This window comes from Rhinoderma darwinii, chromosome 2, assembly GCF_050947455.1.
Source record: "Rhinoderma darwinii isolate aRhiDar2 chromosome 2, aRhiDar2.hap1, whole genome shotgun sequence".
Taxonomy (NCBI): Eukaryota; Metazoa; Chordata; class Amphibia; order Anura; family Rhinodermatidae; genus Rhinoderma; species Rhinoderma darwinii.
In genome coordinates this window covers 419,657,015-419,681,025 of record NC_134688.1, presented here as the reverse complement: position 1 = coordinate 419,681,025, position 24,011 = coordinate 419,657,015, and the positions used below count along the sequence as shown (strand labels likewise).

Here is a 24,011-nt window from a genome sequence, read left to right as displayed (position 1 = left end):
AATCTTATATTCATGTACATATATTTGTTGTTATTTTTCTTCCATAGAACCCACCAAACTTTTTGCGAGCGTCTGCCTTATCTGAGCACATTAGCCCAGTGGTTCTCATACCGACAGGAAACTCTCCACCTGACAGCGAGGCTTTAGTGGAGACGGATGATCTTGTTGGGATGGATTCATCATCTCATCAGGTAAAAATATTGGTATTTGTGGATAGATGAAAAAGTGAAGGCTTCTATAGAAATAGCTGAGGTTATCTTCGATGCTTCATATAGTGAGCAGAGTACAATAAATTTCGTATCTATGGATGATTTCCATTTAAAAAAAAATAGCTTAAAGAGTAATCATTTTTTCATTCTCCTCCCCATAAATCAATAGTACAAGGCTATAGAAGAAACTTTGTAATATCTATCTATCTATCTATCTATCTATCTATCTATCTATCTATCTATCTATCTATCTATCTATCTATCTATCTATCTGTCTATCTATCTATCTATCTATCTATCTATCTATCTATCTATCTATCTATCTATCTATCTATCTATCTATCTATCTATCTCTCTATCTCTCTCTATCTCTCTATCTATCTATCTATCTATCTATCTATCTATCTATCTATCTATCTATCTATCTATCTATCTATCTATCTATCTATCTATCTATCTATCGAAAAAAACACAGCACTCCAGACAAACTGTAAGGCCTCATGCACACGACCGTAGCCGTGTGCACGGCCGTGATTTTCGGGTCGGCCGGCTGCGGACTGTCAGCGGACTGTCAGCCACAGGCCGCCCGCAAATCGCGGGACATGCACATGGCCGCGGCCATTGTTTTCAATGAGCCCGGACCGCAGAACCGGGCCGTAATAAGACATGCCCGTTCTTTCTGCGGTCCGGGCTCCCGGGCCGTGCACGGACCGCAAAAACTACGGTCGTGTGCACGGCCCCATAGAAAAGAATGGGGCCGCAATTCTCCCGTGGATTTTCGGGAGAATTGCGGCCGCAATAACACGGTCGTGTGCATGAGGCCTAAATCAATCTATGTGCACGTTGCCAGTGAAAGGATGAATCAACTCCTTTGTAAATAGATAACAGCAGTATAGAGCAAGTAATGGCACAAGGACTTCAATATTGATGGAGAGATGTTGGTTTATTCAGCAGAGAGTGAGCAACGTTTCGGTTCACATCTGATCCTTTCTCAAGCCGAAACGTTGCTCACTCTCTGGTGAATAAACCAACATCTCTCCATCAATATTGAAGTCCTGGTGCTGTCTCTCTATCTCTCTCTCTCTCCATCTATCTCTCTCTCTCTGTGTCTCTCTCTATCCCTCTCTATCTATCTCTCTATCTCTCTCTTTCTCTCTCTCTTTCTCTCTTCTCTTCTTCCCCCTCCGGCATTCACCCTTAATTCACTGGTAAAATCTGTCTTCAGTGGGGCAGTGATGAGTTGGATTATCAGCCTTACTGAAAGATCAGGTTACAGCTGCTGCCCATAGATCTCTATGAAGAGGGGAGGAGGGAGCTGCTGCAGAGGCACAGAAACAGAGAGACACTACTGCTTCTAGCATTCTACTCTGACTTCAGTGCTGGATTCACAGCAACACTGCTCATTACTGCTATATAATGTCCTTCATGCTGCTGCTTCGGTGCGTGTGAAAGAGAGAGAGTGCAGCAGGATCTCATCTTCTCTCTGTGCTGTGTATGGGAAACAGCATAGCAGCTAGTGCCCCTCACCATCTGAAGCTAATGGAAAATTGAAAATTATAGATGGACCCTTTAGAGAGGGAGAGCTGTTGCTAAATGCAGATACAAGTCATATAATGGACAATAATAATGTTATTTCTTATATACCCCCACATGACGGCCTATTCTGAAAAGTCATCTAAATCGACTGTTACTCTTTAATATCATTGATAAGGTAAAGTGGTAGTCTAGTTACAGTAAATAAATGTTATACAGTTTTCCCTTAGGTTAAATTCACATGCGGCAGATGTAGTGCAGAAATTTCTGCGACTGAATTCAGTTCCATTCATCTGAATGTGGTTGTTGTGGCATCAAGAACATGGATTTCTGAAATCTCTATTTAGATGAAAGGCACAGTCACAGAACTTTCTGCAAGAAATCTACCGCATTGAATATACTCCTATACTTTCTGTATCAATTCCTCACGGTTTTATAGATCTCTGCTTGTAGTCATTCCTTGTTTACTTCCAGGCGATACAAATCTGTCCATGGATCAGGTCAGCTTTTTAGATTTTAACAATAAGGGTATGTTCACATGGCTTATTTTCGGCTGTTTTTCGGGCTGTAAACGGCCTAAAAATCGGAAGCAGAACGCCTCCAAACATCTGCCCATTGATTTCAATGAGAAAAACGGCGTTCTGTTCGACGTGCCGTTATTTTACGCGACCGTTTTGAAAAACGCCCTCAGGTTATGTGCACAGAAAAATTTAAAAACGTCTGAAAATACAGAGCTGTTTTCAAGGGAAAACCGCTCCTGATTTTCAGGCGTTTTTTAAGAAAACCTGCGTTTTTCACTGCGTTTTTTACGGCAGTTTTTGGAGCTGTTTTTATATTGAGTCAGTGAAGAACGGCTTCAAAAACGGCTCAAGAAGTAACATGCACGGTTTCAGAAAATGAGGCGTAAAAAAAACGCCCCGTCGGAACAGAACGCCGTATTTCCCATTAAAATCAATGGGCAGATGTTTGTAGGCATTCTGCTTCCAATTTTTTAGCTGTTTTTCGGGACGCTTACGGCCCGAAAAACGGCTGAAAACACTACATGTGCACATACCTTAATGGTTCGTCTTGAATGACAGCCAGCAGATCTTTATTTGCTCAAACCTGAATACCCCTTTAAACGTTATTCTTTTTATATTGTATCAGTGTTCCTAGTTGCATCATGCATATTTTGTATTCCAGAGTATACCTGAAAATAAGTTTGATGATATATTTGGCAGCTCCTTTAGCAACGACCCTTTCAATTTCAGCAGCCAGAATGGGATGACCAGGGATGACAAGTAAGTGACAGACTGATATGAGGATGTAAGGGATGTCACCCCCAATGTTCAGTAATAATGCATAGCCGCAGCGCAAAGTTCCTGGGGTGTTCCTGTTTTAAGGACCTTCCTTTCCGTCAGACTACGCTTTTGGCTACAGTTTAATAAAGGGTATACTATAAACCCATTGACAATCACTGAAGCACTGTGCTTCCCCTCTGATATGCCAATAATAGTACAAAAGTCAAAATATGCAAAAGAATAAGTCGAGCTAAAGCAAAGTGCAAAAAATGATTGAACACTCTTCATTTTTATTCATACTTACTTTTATTTTGCGTGCTGTGATTTACATAAGATCTTTATTATCTGCTGAACTTTCTCTCATTCCCCCAGAGATCGGCTCATAGAACAGCTGTATAAAGAAATTGCTATTCTAAGGGATGATTTGGGAAACTTCAAAGCAGAGGTAAGAAATTTCACTGAATACAAAAGCAAGTGTCAAGCTAGCAGTCATTCCCTTTCTTTGGTCTCAGAGCGCACACTTTGATGTCACATTAGCCATCAGAAATTGCCTTTCAGCAGAATCTTTTATGAAGTGGGGACATCTGCCTGGTATCATCTGCCTGAATGGACCAGTCAACATGAAAAATGATGACAATGCCCTCCGCACCCTGAATGAGTTGTACGAAGCCATGATAAGGCACCCATAGTCTATGAGACCCTACTCTAGCTCTGTATGTCTCAAATTTCACATTGTCTGTTTTGATGTGAGGTTTTCCATCTTCGCTAACAATTTTTCCCTTACGTCAATGGGCTGGTGTTTTACAGAAGCATGACTTTAGATGCTTAACCCTTTAGCAAATGATCCCCTATTTCATGCTAGAAGTTGCAATAGCAGGAACAGATAAAGTCACAAAAAATTCAATGTGGCTAATCCCGATCTCCCATTCTATCCCTTATGTCATGGGATAGTCCGGGAAGCTGAGATACAAGGAGTTCTCTATGGACGGCTTTACACTGTAGAGCTTTTTTTTCTTTTTATGGCTGTCCCTGCACTTGCCTGTATCCAGTGGACACTGGTTATATTTTGGTGTCTAACAAAATAATAATTCTGCAGCGTTAAGGAATTAGGAATGATAAGTATAATTTTATATTTTTCAGAGTCATCGGTTGGTTAGCAATCTGAAGGGTCGAATCCAAGAGCTGGAGGCGGATTTAGCAGAGCTGAAGCATCTGAGAGAACAGGCAGTGGATGAAAACGAGTTCTTGCGCACCGAGCTGGAGGAGTTGAAGAGGAAGAGACAGGATACTGAGAAAGCCCAGAAGAGCCTGACTGAAATAGAGAGTAAGAAGACAGCATTTGGTTAACCCTTTATGAAGCGCCTTACCCTCTGGGGAAAGTTAGCAATTACAATAATCAAAAGTCTCTTTAAATGGAAAAATATATTTGGACCTGAAGTAAGTAAAATTGACACTGTGGAACTCGCCTAAATATCCGTACCAAAATCCACAATGAAATATGCAGGTATTTCATTGTTAACCCCTTCCCGACATCCGCCGTATATACACGGCGCACGCCGTGTGGGGGAATATGGAGCGGGCTCACGGGCTGAGACCGCTCCATAGAGCGATTGTGTCGGCTGTGTGTTACAGCCGACACTTCCGGGTAACGAGCGGGATCCCGTTCGAGCGCGATCCCGCTTGTTTAACCCATTAAATGCGGGATTTAAATTACTAAAAACGGGGGCGACCCCCTGTAACGTCCCAACGGCCCTCACACGGCTAAATCGACAGAAAAATAAAAACGTTATGGCTCTCAGAATAAGGCGACCAAACTCAAATTTAGTTTTTTCCTTGTAAAAGTAGTAAAACAAAAAGAAAACTATATAAATTTAGTATCGCTGTAATCGTATTGACCCGCAGAATAAAGTAAACATGCCGTTTTTACCGTACGGTGAACGCCGTAAAAACAAAACCACCCAAAATGTTGAGGAATCACTGTTTTTTTCCTATTCCACCCCACATATACTTTTTTTCTCATTTCCCACTATATTATATGGTACAAAAGATGGTGCTGTGAAAATCTACAACTCGTCCTGCAAAAAACAAGCATACGGCAATATTGATGAAAAAATGAAAGAGTTATGGCTTTTGGAAGGTGGGGAGGAAAAAACAAAAGCGAAAATCCGAAAAATGGCTGCGGAGGGAAGGGGTTAATATTGGTGCAGAAGTTAGCCGCAGATTTTCATTCCTTGCGTATGCAATTAATGAAATCCACGTTGAAAATCTGCAACATTTCCGCAACAGATAGGGCATGCAGCGTTTTTTTTACGATGTGAGTGAATGGGGTTTCTTAAAACCCATTCACTAACATTGTGGTGTACTTTGTTGCGGAATTTCGGTGTGGATTCCGCAGCCGAAATTTCGCAACAAATATGAGATGTTTTTACATAGTTTAACAGCCCCAAAACCCGAGGCTGCGTTACTGCCACGTTCTGATGACAACATATCCCCTTCTGATTTTTTAACAAAGAAACAAACACGGCGCCACATAGTGTGAGTAAGCCCAATCAGGCAGTCAGAGTGTGACGGATGGATGCTTACCACAGCTGGATAGGTCAAAGGCCTCATGCACACGACCGTAGTGTTTTTCTGGTCCGCAAATTCCAGGACCGTGTTCCGTGAAATGTCATCCGCAGTTCATCCGTATGTAATCCGCAGTTCATCCGTATGTAATCCGCAAAATGCGGATGAAAAAAAAAAAGCCTAGCTAAAACAGGATGACGACAGAACTCATTCCCGGTTGTCGCCTAGCAACATTTCCGCAAGTCCGCAAACTGCTGATGACACACGGAGGTGTATCCGCAATTTCCACGGGCCCATTGACTTCTATTGGAGTTTCTGCGGCACGGATTTGCGGACATGCGGAGACCCGTGAAAACACGGATAGTGTGTATGGGCCAATAGAAATGAATGGGTCCGCAATTCTCCCGTGGATTTGCGGGGGAATTGCGGACGCAAAAACACGGTCGTGTGCATCGGGCCAAACACTTCGAAATGGATGTAGATCGTGGAGAGTGCTGCTGCCGAAATCCCAAACGGTCACACCAATGGGTAACCGTGCAATGTTGGTAATTTTGAGGTAGAAAGAAGAGGGATGTAACCACGGCGCTGCTACTCAATAAGGATGCAGAAATTGATAATAGTGTTTATTAGTAAGACGGCTACGCGTTTCAATGCCGCATCGGCATCTTCCTCAGGCCATATCTTATATACCGGTGCGGCATTGAAACGCGTAGCCTTCTTACTAATAAACACTATTATCAATTTCTGCATCCTTATTGAGTAGCAGCGCCGTGGTTACATCCCTCTTCTTTCTACCTCAAAATTACCTTCTGATTTTTTGTCAAGTGCAATGAGACCTTGTGTATATCCAAACCACCTTCCATATCCGGGTGAGTTCACACGAAGTGGCCACAGCTCAGGTGCTTTGCCCTCAAAAAATGCCGCAACAGGTAGTTGTACAGCAAAATCAGCGCTGTTTTCAAGTTGATTGTTAATACCTGCGCAGTATTGCGGGTATAACTTCTGTTTACCTGGAAAACCGTTATTCCATTAACAATGTCGATACATTTTTCTACTGTACTGTGGCTGCTACATGTGAACTCCCCCTCAGTGTTTACTCGTATTTGCCATTATGCAAGAGAACTGAGGATATCTTCCTTGTTATACTATGATTCTGGAGCAGGTGGATAGATCTTTGCACATTGGGGAAGTTTCAGTGGCAGCCATATTGGTTGTCATCCACCTTTCCCAGAAACAAATATAATTAAGGAACAGCGGAACAGATTTTCTGGCAACTTCAAGGACCCCGTACTTCCAGGTGTTTTTTCTCAGTGGGAAATAATCCCTACATGTTATGATATATTTTAATAGAATATAATCCGTGCTATACAGTAGCTGTACTTTATGTAAAAGTAGAATGTATCGTGATTCAGCTGTTGACTTGAGATGTAGAGTATTTATTCATCTGTCAGACTTATTTAATTACATGGCGGTCAAGGAGCAGATGGTGTGTTAGATAAGACGGGGGAAAATAAGATGAGGAAGTGTTTTTAAGGCTTGTGAGGTATTTGTCACATACGGAGTGCTGTAAGGCTGATACCAGATGGGGGAAACCAGCAGCTGGGTGTAGGCAGCGGTTATCAGAAATGCTGGCACTTCCCTGTGTCTTTAATGATGGGATCGTGTGTGGGCTGCTGATGTGAAGAAATTATTACCTCTGCCTTTTTCTGTTACAGGGAAATCCGTAGCAAATGAGCAGCGATACACCAAGCTGAAGGAGAAATACGCAGAGCTTGTTCAGAGCCATGCAGATCTTTTGAGAAAGGTGCAAGCAAAATACTAGAATTTTTTAAAGGTGTGGGGCAGGGGGGATAAATATCTGCGGGGCATCCCTGTTTCTGCTTATCTTTTGGGGAAACAAAGGATGGACCAAATTCTCTCCCCCCCCCCCCCCCAATAATATACATCAGAAGGCTGTCTAAGGTTTTATTCACACACTGCAGATTTTTTGCAGACATTTCTGCCACTATCCAATACAAATGGATGGTGTTTACAGAAATCCATGCACATGCTGCAGACACGCCTCCATTCATGTATGGAATGGATTTTCTGAAAATTTGTGCAACAATTCTGCCGTGTGTGAACGCACCCTAACAGTCCTCATAGGCATTAAAGGGGTTAACTTTCAATCTTGAGACATCTAACCACAGTATAGATGATAACATGCTGATCGGTGGGGGTCCGGCTGCTAAGACCCCACCGATCACGAGAACGGGAGTCCCATTCCTCCGAATAAACTAAGCGGTAGGTCGCGACAATGCATTGTCGCTCCATTCAATGTCTATGGGACCGCCGGACATAGCCGAGTACAGTGCTCAGCTATTTCCGGCAGTGCCATAGAGAATGAATGGAGCAGCAGTACGCAAGCGCAACCTGCCGCTCCATTCATTCGGAGGAATGTCTGTGGACATTTAATTGATGTCTCTTTCTTAATTTGATAGAATGCTGAAGTCACAAAGCAGATGACGTTGGCTCGAGAAGCTCTGGGGGACATGGAACACTCCAAAAAAGAGCTGGAGGATTCATACCAACGTGTCAATGAGCATACACAGAGGAAGGTGAGCTCTCGGTAAACAGTCCTTAAGATTGATGATTGATTGATTACACAGGGAGATGCGCTGCCGACAACGATAATATTTATTGCAGCATAAACTATACAATCAGCCGATGAACGAGCGTTTGCCCGATAATTGGCCTGTGTAAAAGTCGTCGGACAGAATCGGCTCACAGCAAACAATATAATGAATATAATGTTGTCTAAGGCTGGGTTCACACGACCATGTTACGTCCGTAATGTACGGAACGTATTTCAGCCGGAAGACCCGGACCGAACACAGTGCAGGGAGCCAGGCTCCTAGCATCATAGTGATGTACGACTCTAGGAGTCCCTGCCTCTGAGTGGAACTACTGTCCCGTACTGAAATCATGATTACAGTACGGGACAGTTGTCCTGCAGCGAGGCAGGGACTCCTAGCGTCGTACATAACTATGATGCTAGGAGCCCGGCTCCCTGCACTGTGTTCGGTCCAGGTCTTCCGGCCGAAATACGTTCCGTCCATTACGGACGTAACATGGTCGTGTGAACCCAGCCTAACACTGAACCCCTTTCCCACTGATAATAATGTAATGGAAAGTTAGTGTTCTTCAATCTGCAATATAAATTGGAAAATAAGCAGGCTGGAGCCCAGGATAGCCCGATTAAGAGTAATGCAAGATGCTACATCTCTAGATTATTTGTCTCGGGAGAGGCTTAGGAGAACCTTCGATTCATTTGTAAACCATTTATAATGTTCCATCTTAGTAAATCTTAACATAAAACAGACGACTTTATTATACCCACTTATTGAAAGTGTTGAGTAAGAAAGCTCTCCATTAAATATACAAAAGGTCATTTCTATCTCACTTTGTCAATGATTTTTCATTACAGAACATAAATAATCTACACTGTTTTAATTCATAGGCACAGGAGCAGATACACCAGATGGATGAGTTACAGGGGGCGCTAGAGAGCAGCAAACACAAAGTTCAGCTTCTTCAGAGCAGCATAGAAACCTCTAAACAGGTAAAATGTCCGAAGAGCAAAACCGCAATGATTGTCCCACCTACAGTAACACTTTTTTTTAGATTTTTACTGCAATGTGTAATGCCACCCTTAAAGATTTGCTTTACATTATTAGATATAATACTGCAATATTTTATATATTCAAAAAGGATGGTGCAAAAGTAAAGGCCTGCAGTTAAAGTAACATCAGTGGTAATTGCCAGTCGCTGAAAATCAGAGCAATACTGGCTTAGTTGTCCATAGCAACCAATCACAGCACAGCTTTCATTTTCAAGAGCCACATTTGAAATGTGCTTACATAGTGTGACATAAGATGGCGACATCGAAGTAAGAAAAAGATTTTTGTGTGTTGGAATTTGCAAGAACGGAGTCTGTTGAGACAGTGCAGCGAAACTTTCAGAATAAATATGGTAAATGTTCTCCGCATAGAAACTGCATTTCGCCTTGGGTGAAGGAATTCAAAACCACTGGGTGATTGTCATGGGAAAAGTCCGGGCCGCCCAAAGACTTCGGAAGAGACAGTGATTCGAGCCGTGTAGCTGGAAACAGCGATTTACTAATGTTGCACTGGCCTCCAAGATCGCCAGATCTAACACCCAGCGAATTCTTTCTGTGGGGCTTCATTAAGGACTCTGTATGTGCCCCCCCAGCCACAGGATCTGAACGACCTCAGACAACGCATCACTTAAACAGTGGAGTCCATATCCGAGGATATGCTGGACGCGTCTGGACAGAACTGGACTACCGCCTGAACATCTGACATGTCACCGATGGTGACATGTCACTTTGAACATTTGTAGTGTATAGATAAAAGTTGGATAGATAGTGTCTTTTCATGTTAATAAATTTGTGTTATGTTCACTCGGTTATGCCGAGGCCATAATTTTGCATCATTCTTTTTGAATCACCCTGTGTTTATATATATATATATATATATATATATATTTACAGTTGAGTGACATTATTATAACCACCAGCTAATATCCCAAGTAACTGCCGTGTGCAGCACGGACAGCAGCTACACGGGCTGGGAGTGACTCAATAAGGTGCTGGTAGGTGGTCCCAGGTATCTGGAGCCATGCTGACTGCAGTGCATCCCACATTTGCTGGAGGGCGCGTGGGGGAGGCTCCATAGAGCGAACAAGATGATCGAGGTGGTCCCACAGATCCTCAATTGGGTTCAAGTCTGGCGAATAAGGGGGCCTTGGAAGTCTTGGTCGTGCTCTTCCAACCACTGTCAGACATTTCTAGCCGTGTGACATGTCGCATTGTCTTGCTGGCAGATCCCATCTGCCCCAGGGAAGACAAACAACATGTATGGGTGGACGTGATCTACAACGATGGATTCATACGCAAATCGGTTCAGAGTGCCTCCAACATGGATGAGTGGGTGCAGAGAACGCCATGAAAAAATTCCCCAGACCATAATGCTGCCACCACCAGCTTGTGTTCTTTCAGCAATGGTTGCAGGGTGTTTGTTCTCGGATGTTTCTCGCATGACACACCAACGTCCATCCCGCTCGATGAAGCCAATCATCGGTGGTCCAATTCCGATACTGCCGTGCAAATTGAAGCCTTTTTTTCTGATGCACCTTTGTTAGCATAGGAGCAGTGACCATCCGTCTTCTTCGGAGCACCACACGCAGTAGGGTTCGCTGAACTTTTTTTTTTTTAGACACACCTCTTGTACCCCCCTGGTTGATTTTCACGATGAGCTGCTCCACTGTAGCATGTCGTTCAGCCCTCGCGCACCCTCGTAACCGACGTTCACTTCTCACATCAATGTCACGTGGTGCTCTGCAGTTTCCAAATCGGTTATTCCCAATGGTTCCATTTGTCCAATCTTGATACACTTTCACCCCAACAGCACGCGAACAGTTCACAAAATGCGCTGTTTGAGAGATACTGCCACCCTTGGCCCGAAAGCCAATAATCATCCCTTTTTGCAACTCTGATAAATCGCCCCTTTTACCCATGGCAACAAAAAGTGATATGTGTTCAGACAGCCTATCGCACACCTTATATACACACCAAGCCAGCCCACGACACATAATTTCTTTCATGGTCTACACGCTGCCGAAGTAGGAGGTGGTTATAATACTGTGACTCGACTGTGTGTGTGTGTGTATATATATCTATATATATGTGTATGTATGTATGTGACTTGCACCACAACTTCAATGTTTCCCTATGGGAAAAAAAGTTGCATGCCACCTTGCGATCATTGCATAAAATCTGACATGGTCCGACAGATTTGGCTTCAATGAGAATTATTGTCCATGCTCCACATGTACATACTTGCCCAATAGTAGCATTAATAACCGTTGACTGAGAAACATTTTCCAGTGAGTCTGATAAATGTCCTGAACAATGGAACAGACCTCCATCTCCGTTGTTATCTCCTCAACAATAACCTTTACAGCTATTACTGCCTTAACCTAGCACCTACAGTTTTACAAAACTGATTGTCTCCTCTGCTGCGTCCTCGCAGGATAGCCTAACACAATTTAAAGTACTTGAAGAGGGTTTTCTACAGCGCCTGATGCAGGAGGTGGAAGGCATCATCCATGAAGCACTCCAACAACTAGATGAACCACTGTACACCAGTGGCAGCGTATCCACAGGTAAGGATGCAGTCTCCGGCACACCTGACTACAGTATGAGGATCTGACTTCCAAAATCCACTAATCCTGTATTATTTTTCAGACTTTCTAATCTCCAGGACGGTGGCGGCAGTAGAGAGCACTGAGAAATTAGACGAGGCTTGGAAGAGACACATGTCTGATACTTCAGGTGAGAAGAAAAGATGGGAGAGGACCAAAAGCTATAAAGAGTGTAGCAGGCAAGTGGAGGAACTGTATGGTAGTTAGACTCGACTCGAAGTTGTAGGCTTCCTTCACACACACTCATTTTTTAGCGTTTTTAAATGCTTGTAAAAAAGCCATGAATTTCAAGTGTTTTTGATGGCGTTTTTTTATTTTTGAATATGCGTTTTAGAAGAAAAGCGATGGAAAAAAAACGTCAGACCCCCCAAAATGGCATAAACAAAAATTCTTTGTATGTAGTGTTTTCTATATTTCACTATAGACTTGGCGCAGCGTGGAAATGCCACAAATTACGCAGAAATACGGAAGAGGAAGATTTTCGTATGATAAAGACTTTTCACACTAAGAATGCTGTGTACTGATAATTTACAATAGACCCTGTTACAATTCGATTTTCATGAGCAGTACTTAAAGGGAACCTGTCACCAGCATTTTCGGTATCAAGCCAGCAATACCTTGTGAAAGTGGGTGAAAAATCATTGTTAGCTAACCTATAAATATGTTAAAAGTCGGCTCTGTACCTTCAGTACTAGGAAAAAAAGCAAAAAGGGAGACACGGCGCCAAGTGGCGTGATCAATAGTATAAGGAGCAAAAAAAACGGTACATAAATGCTCACCTGTTCAGTGGCAAATTACCGGCATGTAATTTGTATCAATAGCTGCTGCCAATCCCGGACGCAATCCCCGTGGAGATGCCAAAGTAATATTGAAGTAAGAGAAAAAACGGGATAAACGGCGCTGCTTGTAAAGGTACGGTTTATTAGAAGGATGCTACGCGTTTCGGCGCCGGACCGGCGTCTTCATCAGGCATGTCGCAGGGTTAAAAACCACATGTATATATACCAAATACCATAGGGTAAATTACAAACTGATTTGACCAGTTCAGACCAGCCTCCTGGCCAAAAACCGCCAAAAACAGCAGGTCAAAGTTCAGAAGTTGATACAAATAAAGAGAGAGAAAAAAAAAACAAAAAAAAAAACAGCAGGTCAAAGTTCAGAAATGGATACAAATAAAGAGAGAAAAAAAAAAAAGGGAAATGCAATATGCAAACATATAACAAGGAAATAACAATATATTACTAGGATGATTAGATAAAAGACATGGATCACAAATCAGAGTGAACTACCAGCTAGTTTACGATAACAGAAATAAAAAATATATATAATTATAATAACAAACATTGCTGAAGTACATACGTGATGGTAGTTTAAGAAAAGGGCAGCGGCCGTTGTATGTTGCCAGGAAACACATACACAATACAATCCGGAAGAGGTAAAGCGGTCTCAATGGAACGCATGGTGGAACGTTGTCAGGGAAACCACTGACAACAAAAATCCCGGAAGTGAAGCACAGTGATACGCATAATGGACCGCAGATACGGGCGATATGCTGGGATTATAAAAACAGGATTTACCTGATTAATACAGTCATGAATTACAATAGAAGATTTAGAAGGACATAATAAAGGACCTAACCCGGGGACATATAGACAATTAGGACGGCAATACCAGATACAATAGCCGAAGAAATTCAATATTGATTTAGACATGCACGAACTATAAATAATAATTAATAATATTATTATAGAGCGTAAAGAAATATATATATATAAAAAAATATATAGTATGAACAAGCCTCAGCTAATAAAATTCACATAAAATGTTAGGGTAAAATTACATAGCACAATGATAATAATACTTACAACAAAACTGCATAAATGAAGATAGAAGGGTTATTGTAAAATAGTAACATAACGCTTATGAGGAACAAAATCTAAAAGCAAGGTTAAATTAATCGTCAAGACTTCTATATCATTAATCCAATACGGGAGTATGGTTAAAAAGCAAGGTCAACAGTTATATAAACATAAACATAAGATCATTAACCCCTTCCCTCTTTAGCCACTTTTGACCTTCCTGACCAAGCCTCATTTTTCAAATCTGACATGTTTCACTTTATGTGGTAATAACGTCGGAATGCTTGTACCTATCCAAGCGATTCTGAGATTGTTTTCTCGTGACACATTGGACACATTCAGTATTTAATTGTGAAAAACACCAAAATATAGTGAAAAATTGCAAAAAATAGCATTTTTATCAATTTAAATGTATCTGCTTGTAAGACAGGCAGTTATAACACACAAAATTGTTGCTAATTAACATCCCCCATGTGTCTACTTTAGTTTGGCATCGTTTTTTGAACATCCTTTTATTTTTCTAGGACGTTACAAGGCTTAGAACTTTAGCAGCAATTTCTCACATTTTCAAGAAAATTTCAAAAGGCTATTTTTACAGGGGCCAGTTCAGTTCTGAAGTGGCTTTGAGGGCCTTATATATTAGAAACCCCCAAAAAGTCACCCCATTTTAAAAACTGCACCCCTCAAAGTATTCAAAACAGCATTCAGAAAGTGTTTTAACCCTTTAGACGTTTCACAGGAATGAAAGCAATATAGAGGGGAAATTTATAAATTTCGTTTTTTTTTGCAGAAATTCATTTTGAATCCATTTTTTGTGTAACACAGAAAGTTTCACCAGAAAAATGCAACTCAATATTTATTGCCCAGATTCTGCAGTTTTTAGAAATATCCCACATGTCGCCCTAGCGTGCTTATGGACTGAAACACAGGCCTCCGAAGCAAAGGAGCACCTTGAGGATTTTGGGGCCTTGTTTTTATTACAATATATTTTAGGCACCATATCCGGTTTGAAGGACTCTTGCGGTGCCAAAACAGTGGAAACCGCCCACAAGTGACCCCATTTTGGAAACTACACCCCTTGAGGAAATTATCTAGGGGTATAGTGAGCATTTTGACCCCACAGGTTTTTTGCAGAAATTATTGGAAGTAGGATGTGAAAATGAAAATCTACATTTTTCACAATAAAACGTAGGTTTAGCTCATTTTTTTTTCATTTCCACAAGGACTAAAAGAGAAAAAGCACCACAACATTTGTAGAGCAGTTTGTCCCGAGTAAAACAGTACCCCACATTTGATCATAGACTGCTGTTTGGACACATGGCAGGGCTTAGAAGGGAAGGAACCCCATTTGGCTTTTGGAGCTCAAATTTAGCAGGAATGGTTTGCGGAGGCCATGTCACATTTGCAAAGCCCCTGAGGGCACAAAACAGTGGAAACCCCCCACAAGTGACCCCATTTTGGAAACTACACCCCTTGAGGAAATTATCTAGGGGTATAGTGAGCATTTTGACCCCACTGATTTTTTGCAGAAATTATTGGAAGTAGGATGTGAAAAATGAAAATCTACATTTTTCCCAATAAAACGTAGGTTTAGCTAATTTTTTTTCATTTTCACAAGGTCTAAAAGAGAAAAAGCACCACAACATTTGTAGAGCAGTTTGTCCCGAGTAAAACAGTACCCCACATTTGATCATAGACTGCTGTTTGGACACACGGCAGGGCTTAGAAGTGAAGGAACCCCATTTGGCTTTTGGAGCTCAAATTTAGCAGGAATGGTTTGCGGATGCCATGTCGCATTTGCAAAGCCCCTGAGGGCACAAAACAGTGGAAACCCCCAACAAGTGACCCCATTTTGGAAACTACACCCCTTGAGGAAATTATCTAGGGGTATAGTGAGCATTTTGACCCCACAAATTTTTTGCAGAAATTATTGGAAGTAGGATGTGAAAATGAAAATCTACATTTTTCCCAATAAAACGTAGGTTTAGCTCATTTTTTTTCATTTCCACAAGGACTAAAAGAGAAAAAGCACCACAACATTTGTAGAGCAGTTTGTCCCGAGTAAAACAGTACCCCACATTTGATCATAGACTGCTGTTTGGACACACGGCAGGGCTTAGAAGGGAAGGAACCCCATTTGGCTTTTGGAGCTCAAATTTAGCAGGAATGGTTTGCGGATGCCATGTCGCATTTGCAAAGCCCCTGAGGGCACAAAACAGTGGAAACCCCCCACAAGTGACCCCATTTTGGAAACTACACCCCTTGAGGAAATTATCTAGGGGTATAGTGAGCATTTTGACCCCACAAATTTTTTGCAGAAATTATTGGAAGTAGGATGTGAAAATGAAAATCTACATTTTTCCCAATAAAACGTAGGTTTAGCTCATTTTTTTTCATTTCCACAAGGACTAAAAGAGAAAAAGCACCACAACATTTGTAGAGCAGTTTGTCCCGAGTAAAACAGTACCCCACATTTGATCATAGACTGCTGTTTGGACACACGGCAGGGCTTAGAAGGGAAGGAACCCCATTTGGCTTTTGGAGCTCAAATTTAGCAGGAATGGTTTGCGGAGGCCATGTCGCATTTGCAAAGCCCCTGAGGGCACAAAACAGTGGAAACCCCCCACAAGTGACCCCATTTTGGAAACTACACCCCTTGAGGAAATTATCTAGGGGTATAGTGAGCATTTTGACCCCACAGGCTTTTTGCAGAATTTATTGGAAGTAGGCCGTGAAAATGAAAATGTAAATTTTAACCAATAAAACGTAGGTTTAGCAAAATTTTTTTTCATTCCCACAAGGACTAAAGGAGAAAAAGCACCACAACATTTGTAGAGCAGTTTATCCTGAGTAAAACAGTACCCCACATGTGGTCATAAACGGCTGTTTGGACACACGGCAGGGCTCAGAAGGGAAAGAACACCATTTGGAGTTCAAATGTAACTGGAATGGTTTGCGGTGGCCATGTCGCATTTGCAAAGCCCCTGAGGGGTCAAAACAGTGGAACCCCCCCACAAGTGACCCCATTTTGGAAACTACACCCCTTGAGTAAATTATCTAGGGGTATAGTGAGCATTTTGACCCCACAGGCTTTTTGCAGAATTTATTGGAAGTAGGCCGTGAAAATGAAAATGTAAATTTTAACCAATAAAACATAGGTTTAGCAAAATTTTTTTTCATTCCCACAAGGACTAAAGGAGAAAAAGCACCACAACATTTGTAGAGCAGTTTATCCTGAGTAAAACAGTACCCCACATGTGGTCATAAACGGCTGTTTGGACACACGGCAGGGCTCAGAAGGGAAAGAACACCATTTGGAGTTCAAATGTAACTGGAATGGTTTGCGGTGGCCATGTCGCATTTGCAAAGCCCCTGAGGGGTCAAAACAGTAGAACCCCCCCACAAGTGACCCCATTTTGGAAACTACACCCCTTGAGTAAATTATCTAGGGGTATAGTGAGCATTTTGACCCCACAGGCTTTTTGCAGAATTTATTGGAAGTAGGCCGTGAAAATGAAAATGTAAATTTTAACCAATAAAACGTAGGTTTAGCAAAATTTTTTTTCATTCCCACAAGGACTAAAGGAGAAAAAGCACCACAACATTTGTAGAGCAGTTTATCCTGAGTAAAACAGTACCCCACATGTGGTCATAAACGGCTGTTTGGACACACGGCAGGGCTCAGAAGGGAAAGAACACCATTTGGAGTTCAAATGTAACTGGAATGGTTTGCGGTGGCCATGTCGCATTTGCAAAGCCCCTGAGGGGTCAAAACAGTAGAACCCCCCCACAAGTGACCCCATTTTGGAAACTACACCCCTTGAGTAAATTATCTAGGGGTATAGTGAGCATTTTGACCCCACAGGCTTTTTGCAGAATTTATTGGAAGTAGGCCGTGAAAATGAAAATGTAAATTTTAACCAATAAAACGTAGGTTTAGCAAAATTTTTTTTCATTCCCACAAGGACTAAAGGAGAAAAAGCACCACAACATTTGTAGAGCAGTTTATCCTGAGTAAAACAGTACCCCACATGTGGTCATAAACGGCTGTTTGGACACACGGCAGGGCTCAGAAGGGAAAGAACACCATTTGGAGTTCAAATGTAACTGGAATGGTTTGCGGTGGCCATGTCGCATTTGCAAAGCCCCTGAGGGGTCAAAACAGTGGAAACCCCCCACAAGTGACCCCATTTTGGAAACTACACCCCTTGAGTAAATTATCTAGGGGTATAGTGAGCATTTAAAAAAATGTTTCAATTAAAATCCATGGATGTGTGATAAACTTTGAAGCACTCTTTTATGCACAGGCCAGGTTTGTCGGGACAGGTTTCACAATGATAAGTTGTGTCTCGTCTTCTCCCTCTGTTGTAACACACTTTACACCTTTTTTGGCTCCTTCCCTTTTTACCAGTGGGGGGGATTTCGCCAGGAAAGTGTTGCCCTGGTACAATACGTGGACCATCGCTTCTAGAAGTACTGGGGCTCTCCCCTTCCTGGTCCCCAAATACAAGGGCCTTGATAACCGCTTCTTGAAACTGAAGGAATGTCCCTGTCCGGCCTGCACATCGGTATAGCACGTAAGCGTTATACAATGCCATCTGTACCACGTGCACGGCCAGCTTTTTGTACCACGTCTTTGTTTTACGCATGGCACTGTACGGCTTCAGTACTTGATCAGAGAGATCAACACCTCCCATGTACTTATTGTAGCCGAGGATGCAGTCTGGCTTGGGGGTCATTGTGGTGCTACCTCGGACAGGGACAGGGGTGATGCCACTACCGTGTATTGTGGTCAACATAAGGACGTCCCTCTTGTCCTTATACTTGACCAGCAACAAGTTATCGCTGTGTAGTGCCCTGCTTTCTCCTTTTCTTAGGGGTTGCCCAATCAGATTTTTAGAGAGGCCTCTCTGATTTTTGCGCACGGTGCCGCATGCTACAGTACTTCTGGTGGAGAGGCATTTAAATAGTGGGATGCTGGTATAGAAGTTATCCACGTAAAGGTGATAACCCTGGTCCAGCAGTGGGTGCATCAAGTCCCACACTATTTTTCCACTAACTCCCAGGACAGGGGGGCATTCTGGAGGTTCTATCCTGGTGTCCTTCCCTTCATAAACCCGAAACCTGTAGGTGTACCCTGAGCTGCTCTCGCACAGCTTGTACATTTTAATTCCATACCTCGCCCTCTTGCTTGGCAGGTATTGGCGGAATTTTAGTCTCCCCTTAAAATGTACAAGGGACTCGTCTATTGCTATGTTCTTTTCGGGGGTGTACACTTCCTGAAATTTGGTGCAGAAATAATCAATCATTGGCCTGATTTTGAATAGGCGGTCGTATGTGGGGTCATCACGGGGCGGGCACTGTGCATTATCATTATAATGCAAAAATTTCAGAATAATTTCAAATCGTGCCCGGGTCATTGCCATGTGGTATAATGGGGTGCTGTATAAAATGTCCGCACTCCAGTATTGCCTAATCTCTGGTTTTTTTACTAGGCCCATATGTAGGACAAGGCCCCAAAATTTCATCATCTCCGCTGCCTCTATGGGGGTCCACCTAGCAAATGATGACGTGGGGTTTTGGGCTAAAAATTGTTGGGCATATAAATTTGTTTGGGCCGCCATTACATTAACAAAATCCTCAGTGAAAAACAGATTGAAATAGTGAATTTCTGCGAGGCCTACAGTCTCAAATAGAATTCCAGAGCTCCCTGTGAAATCTGGAATGTGAGGCTCATAATTATCAGGGGGTGGGTTCCACAGGGTATCGCTCATTTGGGGGGTTGCCTCAGCTGATGTCCTGGGGCGTCTTTGCGGGGGTTCCTCATCACTGGATGAGGATGATGAGGTCAAGATGAATGGGGCAATTTCCTCTTCTCCCTCGCTGGCCGATTCAGTGTCAGAGGCCAGGATGGCGTATGCCTCCTCAGCGGAGTAGAGCCTTTGAGATGATTGGGCCATTTTTATTAGGGGGGTATGTAGTGCTTCAACACGTGTAATACTCTTTATAGAGGTGGTTTTGTATGTTGTGCTTTTACACGTGTAATATGAAATTTATAGGAAAAAAAAAAGAAAAAGAAGAGAAGAATAAGAAAAATTTAGGAGAAAGAAATTTATTGAACGTTCAATATAGAACTGTAAAAAAAACTGAGCTACAACTGTGTCGCTACGCTATCAGAAATTTAGTGAACAAATTTCAGTTAAAAAAAACTGAATGTATGTCACTAAATGGACGCTGACTATAAGATGTAAATTTATACTAAAACTGTCGCTACGCTATCAAAAATTTAGTGAACAAACTTCAGTTAAAAAAAACTGAATGTTCGTCACTAAACGGACGCTGACTATAACGCTATAAATTTATACTAACTGTCGCTACGCTATCAAAAATTTAGTGAACGAACTTCAGTTAAAAAAAAACTGAATGTCCGTCACTAAATGGACGCTGACTATAAGATGTAAATTTATACTAAAACTGTCGCTACGCTATCAAAAATTTAGTGAACAAACTTCAGTTAAAAAAACTGAATGTCCGTCACTAAACGGACGCTGACTATAACGCTATAAATTTATACTAACTGTCGCTACGCTATCAAAAATTTAGTGAACGAACTTCAGTTAAAAAAAACTGAATGTTCGTCACTAAACGGACACTGACTATAACGCTATAAATTTATACTAACTGTCGCTACGCTATCAAAAATTTAGTGAACGAACTTCAGTTAAAAAAAAACTGAATGTCCGTCACTAAACGGATGCTGACTATAAGATGTAAATTTATACTAACTGTCGCTACGCTATCAAAAATTTAGTGAACGAACTTCAGTTAAAAAAAACTGAATGTCCGTCACTAAACGGACGCTGACTATAACGCTATAAATTTATACTAACTGTCGCTACGCTATCAAAAATTTAGTGAACGAACTAAATGTCCGTCACTAAATGGACGCTAACTATAAGAAGTCAATTTATTCAAACTGTATAAAAAAATATATAGCTAGAACTTCTGCTATATATCTTTTTTTACAAAACGGACGTCAGTAAACGTCCGCTACTCTAATGCTAGTCTTTTTTTTTTACAGTTTTATAAAATGAAGAAAAAAAGGCCAAAAAAAAACCTGCGTAAACAAATTACCACTGAGGCTGATTATTAGACTCAGCACTCAGTAGCCGCAGGGCGCACGCAAAAAAAAGGTGCAGTAATAAAAAAGGCCAAAAAATAAAAAAAATTACCACGGATGCTGATCAGTGATGGCGGTCACTGATCAGCACTCAGTGGCCGCAGGGCGCACACAGGGAGGTGCAAAATACAAAAAAAAAGGAAGTCCTGTGCCAAAAATTGGCGGTCAGTGATGGCGGTCACTGATCCGCACTCGGCGGCCGCAGGACGTAAAAAGGGAAAGATGGGGAGGGTGGGATGGGGGGGAGGGTACAGGGATAAGAAGTTTAGGAAAAAAAACAAGTGCTGCTGCTAAAAAAAAAAAAAATCAGCAGCAGCACAGTTGATGATGATGACGGTTCACTCTTCTGCAGGAAGCAGTCGGATGAAGACGTCACAGCAGGATCGCAGCACAGAAGGCCTCAGATTCGGTAAGTTGGCTTCACAGACGGTCACACCAGCTCTGCTCACCGTTCCTAACCGGAATGAGGTGGGCAGGGCTGGTGTAGGGTGTTTCAAACACCCGCCATGGCTGCGATTGGTCGGTCGGTGCTGACCGACCAACCATAGCGATCTGGGGGCTGGCATCACCGCCATTTTTTACATGGAACATGGTAGTCATTGGTGCTGTTCTAGACAGCACCAATCACCACCATATCACTGTGCCCTGTGGCACAGTGATTGGCAAAAGCCGCAAACAGCCGCAATTGGCCGGTCTGAATTGAACGGCCAATGGCGGCGATCGCCGATGCGGGGGGGAGGCGACACCCCCCTGGGCATCGTGTACAGATGTCCTGCTGTTATGAACAGCAGCCATCTTTACTTTAAAACTTTTATTTTTGATACGGTAACCCCTTCTGCATTTGACGTACATGTACGGCAAGATGCGGGAAGTCAATGCTTTCCATGACGTACATGTACGGCAAATGTCGGGAAGGGGTTAATCCAATGCGGACTCTGTAATATCGTTAAGACCATTGGGGTATAACGTTCCCAATTTATATATCCAGAAATTTTCCCTTTGCTTTAATCTGGTAAATCTATCGGGTATATCGATAGGTATTCTCTCTATAGGAGTTACAGTAATAGCGCCAAAGTTACAGTTATGTACAGTGGCAAAATGGCGAGATACACTATGTTTAACGAAACCAGTCCTGACATTAAATCTATGCTTATTGATCCTATTTCTAAGGGTTTGGGTGGTACGACCCACGTATTGACGGTCACATGTGCATTGTAATAGGTATATAACATAGTCGCTCCCGCAGTTGAGGACGTTTTTAATCGGGAAACTTTCCTTGGTATTTACCGATATAAAATTAGTTATTTTGTTCGCAATATTGGAACAACAGAGGCATCTTGGTTTGCCGCAACGATATGAGCCATTAGATGTTAAAATTGTTTTATGAGGGTCACAATTAATTTTCCGTAATCTACTAGGTGCAATTAAATTCCTCAATGTTTTAGCCCTTCTATAAGTGATCTTGGGTCTAGTGGGAATAATACTTTTCATATATTGGTCGTTCTTAAGGATATGCCAATGTTTATTAATTGTTGAACTAATTCATTTGCTTCCTTTGTTAAAAGTAGTAATAAAATTGCAATTAAAATCTATGGATTTCTCTATACAAGCACTCGGATTAATGCAATCTAATTGTGTCAATGCCTTTGCTCTCGATTCTGCTCCCATAATCAGGCTTGCTGGAAAGTTTTTTTGTTTAAACCTTCTTTTTAATAAATTACATTCAGTCGAAAAATCTTTGTCATTAGTGCAGTTTTTTCTTATCCGCCTGAATTGGCCAAAGGGTACGTTTTTTAGCCAAGGTTGGTAATGTGCACTTTTAAAATCCAAGTAGCTATTCACATCAACTCCTTTAAAATGTGTTTTAGTACTAATGAGGTGACCATTTTTCATAATTGTAAGATCTAAAAAATCAATGTATTCACGGGAAGATGTGTGTGTAAAGGAGATACCATAACTGTTATCATTAAGATGCTCGATAAAATCTGAAATAACTGTCGCCTCACCTTTGATAATAAAAAAGAGGTCATCGATATACCGTTTATAAAATATAATATTGTCCCTAAATTTATCATTACCATAAATATAAAAATCTTCAAAGGCCCCCATGTACAGATTGGCGTACGATGGGGCAAATCTCGACCCCATCGCACAGCCCTTTAACTGCCTATAAAAACTCCCTTCAAATGTGAACACATTGTGTTGAAGTATAAAATCAATGCACTCCATTAAAAAATTGATCTGGTTGTTTGGTAATCGTGGATCAGACATTAGGTAGGTTTGTGATGCCTGCATACCAAGGTCATGGGGGATGTTCGTGTATAATGATGAAACATCTGCTGTTAAAAACCAAAGATCCGTAAAATCATGAATGGTTTGTAAGTGGTACAGCTCTCTAATTAGATCAGTTGAGTCTATAAGATGAGATGGTAATTTAGACACATGTGTCTGGAGATGAATATCTATAAAGTGGGATAGATTACTTGTAAGGGACCCTATTCCAGATATGATGGGTCTACCAGGGGGATTAGATAGGGATTTATGAACCTTAGGTAAGTGGTAGAGGAACGGTGTGGTAGGAAATGGAACAGTTAAAAATAATTTTTCTTTTTTATTTAAAATCTGATCCCTGAAAGCGGTTTCAATAAGATTTTTATATTTAGTTTGAAACAAGGGTTAATCCATACCCTTGTTTCAAACTAAATATAAAAATCTTATTGAAACCGCTTTCAGGGATCAGATTTTAAATAAAAAAGAAAAATTATTTTTAACTGTTCCATTTCCTACCACACCGTTCCTCTACCACTTACCTAAGGTTCATAAATCCCTATCTAATCCCCTTGGTAGACCCATCATATCTGGAATAGGGTCCCTTACAAGTAATCTATCCCACTTTATAGATATTCATCTCCAGACACATGTGTCTAAATTACCATCTCATCTTATAGACTCAACTGATCTAATTAGAGAGCTGTACCACTTACAAACCATTCATGATTTTACGGATCTTTGGTTTTTAACAGCAGATGTTTCATCATTATACACGAACATCCCCCATGACCTTGGTATGCAGGCATCACAAACCTACCTAATGTCTGATCCACGATTACCAAACAACCAG

The 24,011-nt window shown here is 41.7% G+C and overlaps 1 protein-coding gene across 1 annotated transcript in view; it reads left to right on the top strand.

The window, feature by feature from the left end:
• Positions 1-24,011, top strand: part of HIP1 (huntingtin interacting protein 1) — a 156,128-nt gene that overhangs the window by 101,278 nt on the left and 30,839 nt on the right. The window contains exons 11-19 of the mRNA XM_075854258.1: positions 48-191; positions 2,925-3,022; positions 3,395-3,467; positions 4,163-4,346; positions 7,303-7,391; positions 8,068-8,184; positions 9,087-9,188; positions 11,680-11,812; positions 11,895-11,981. Of these exons, the coding sequence (XP_075710373.1) occupies positions 48-191; positions 2,925-3,022; positions 3,395-3,467; positions 4,163-4,346; positions 7,303-7,391; positions 8,068-8,184; positions 9,087-9,188; positions 11,680-11,812; positions 11,895-11,981 (1,027 nt within the window). The remainder of the gene's footprint in view (positions 1-47; positions 192-2,924; positions 3,023-3,394; positions 3,468-4,162; positions 4,347-7,302; positions 7,392-8,067; positions 8,185-9,086; positions 9,189-11,679; positions 11,813-11,894; positions 11,982-24,011) is intronic.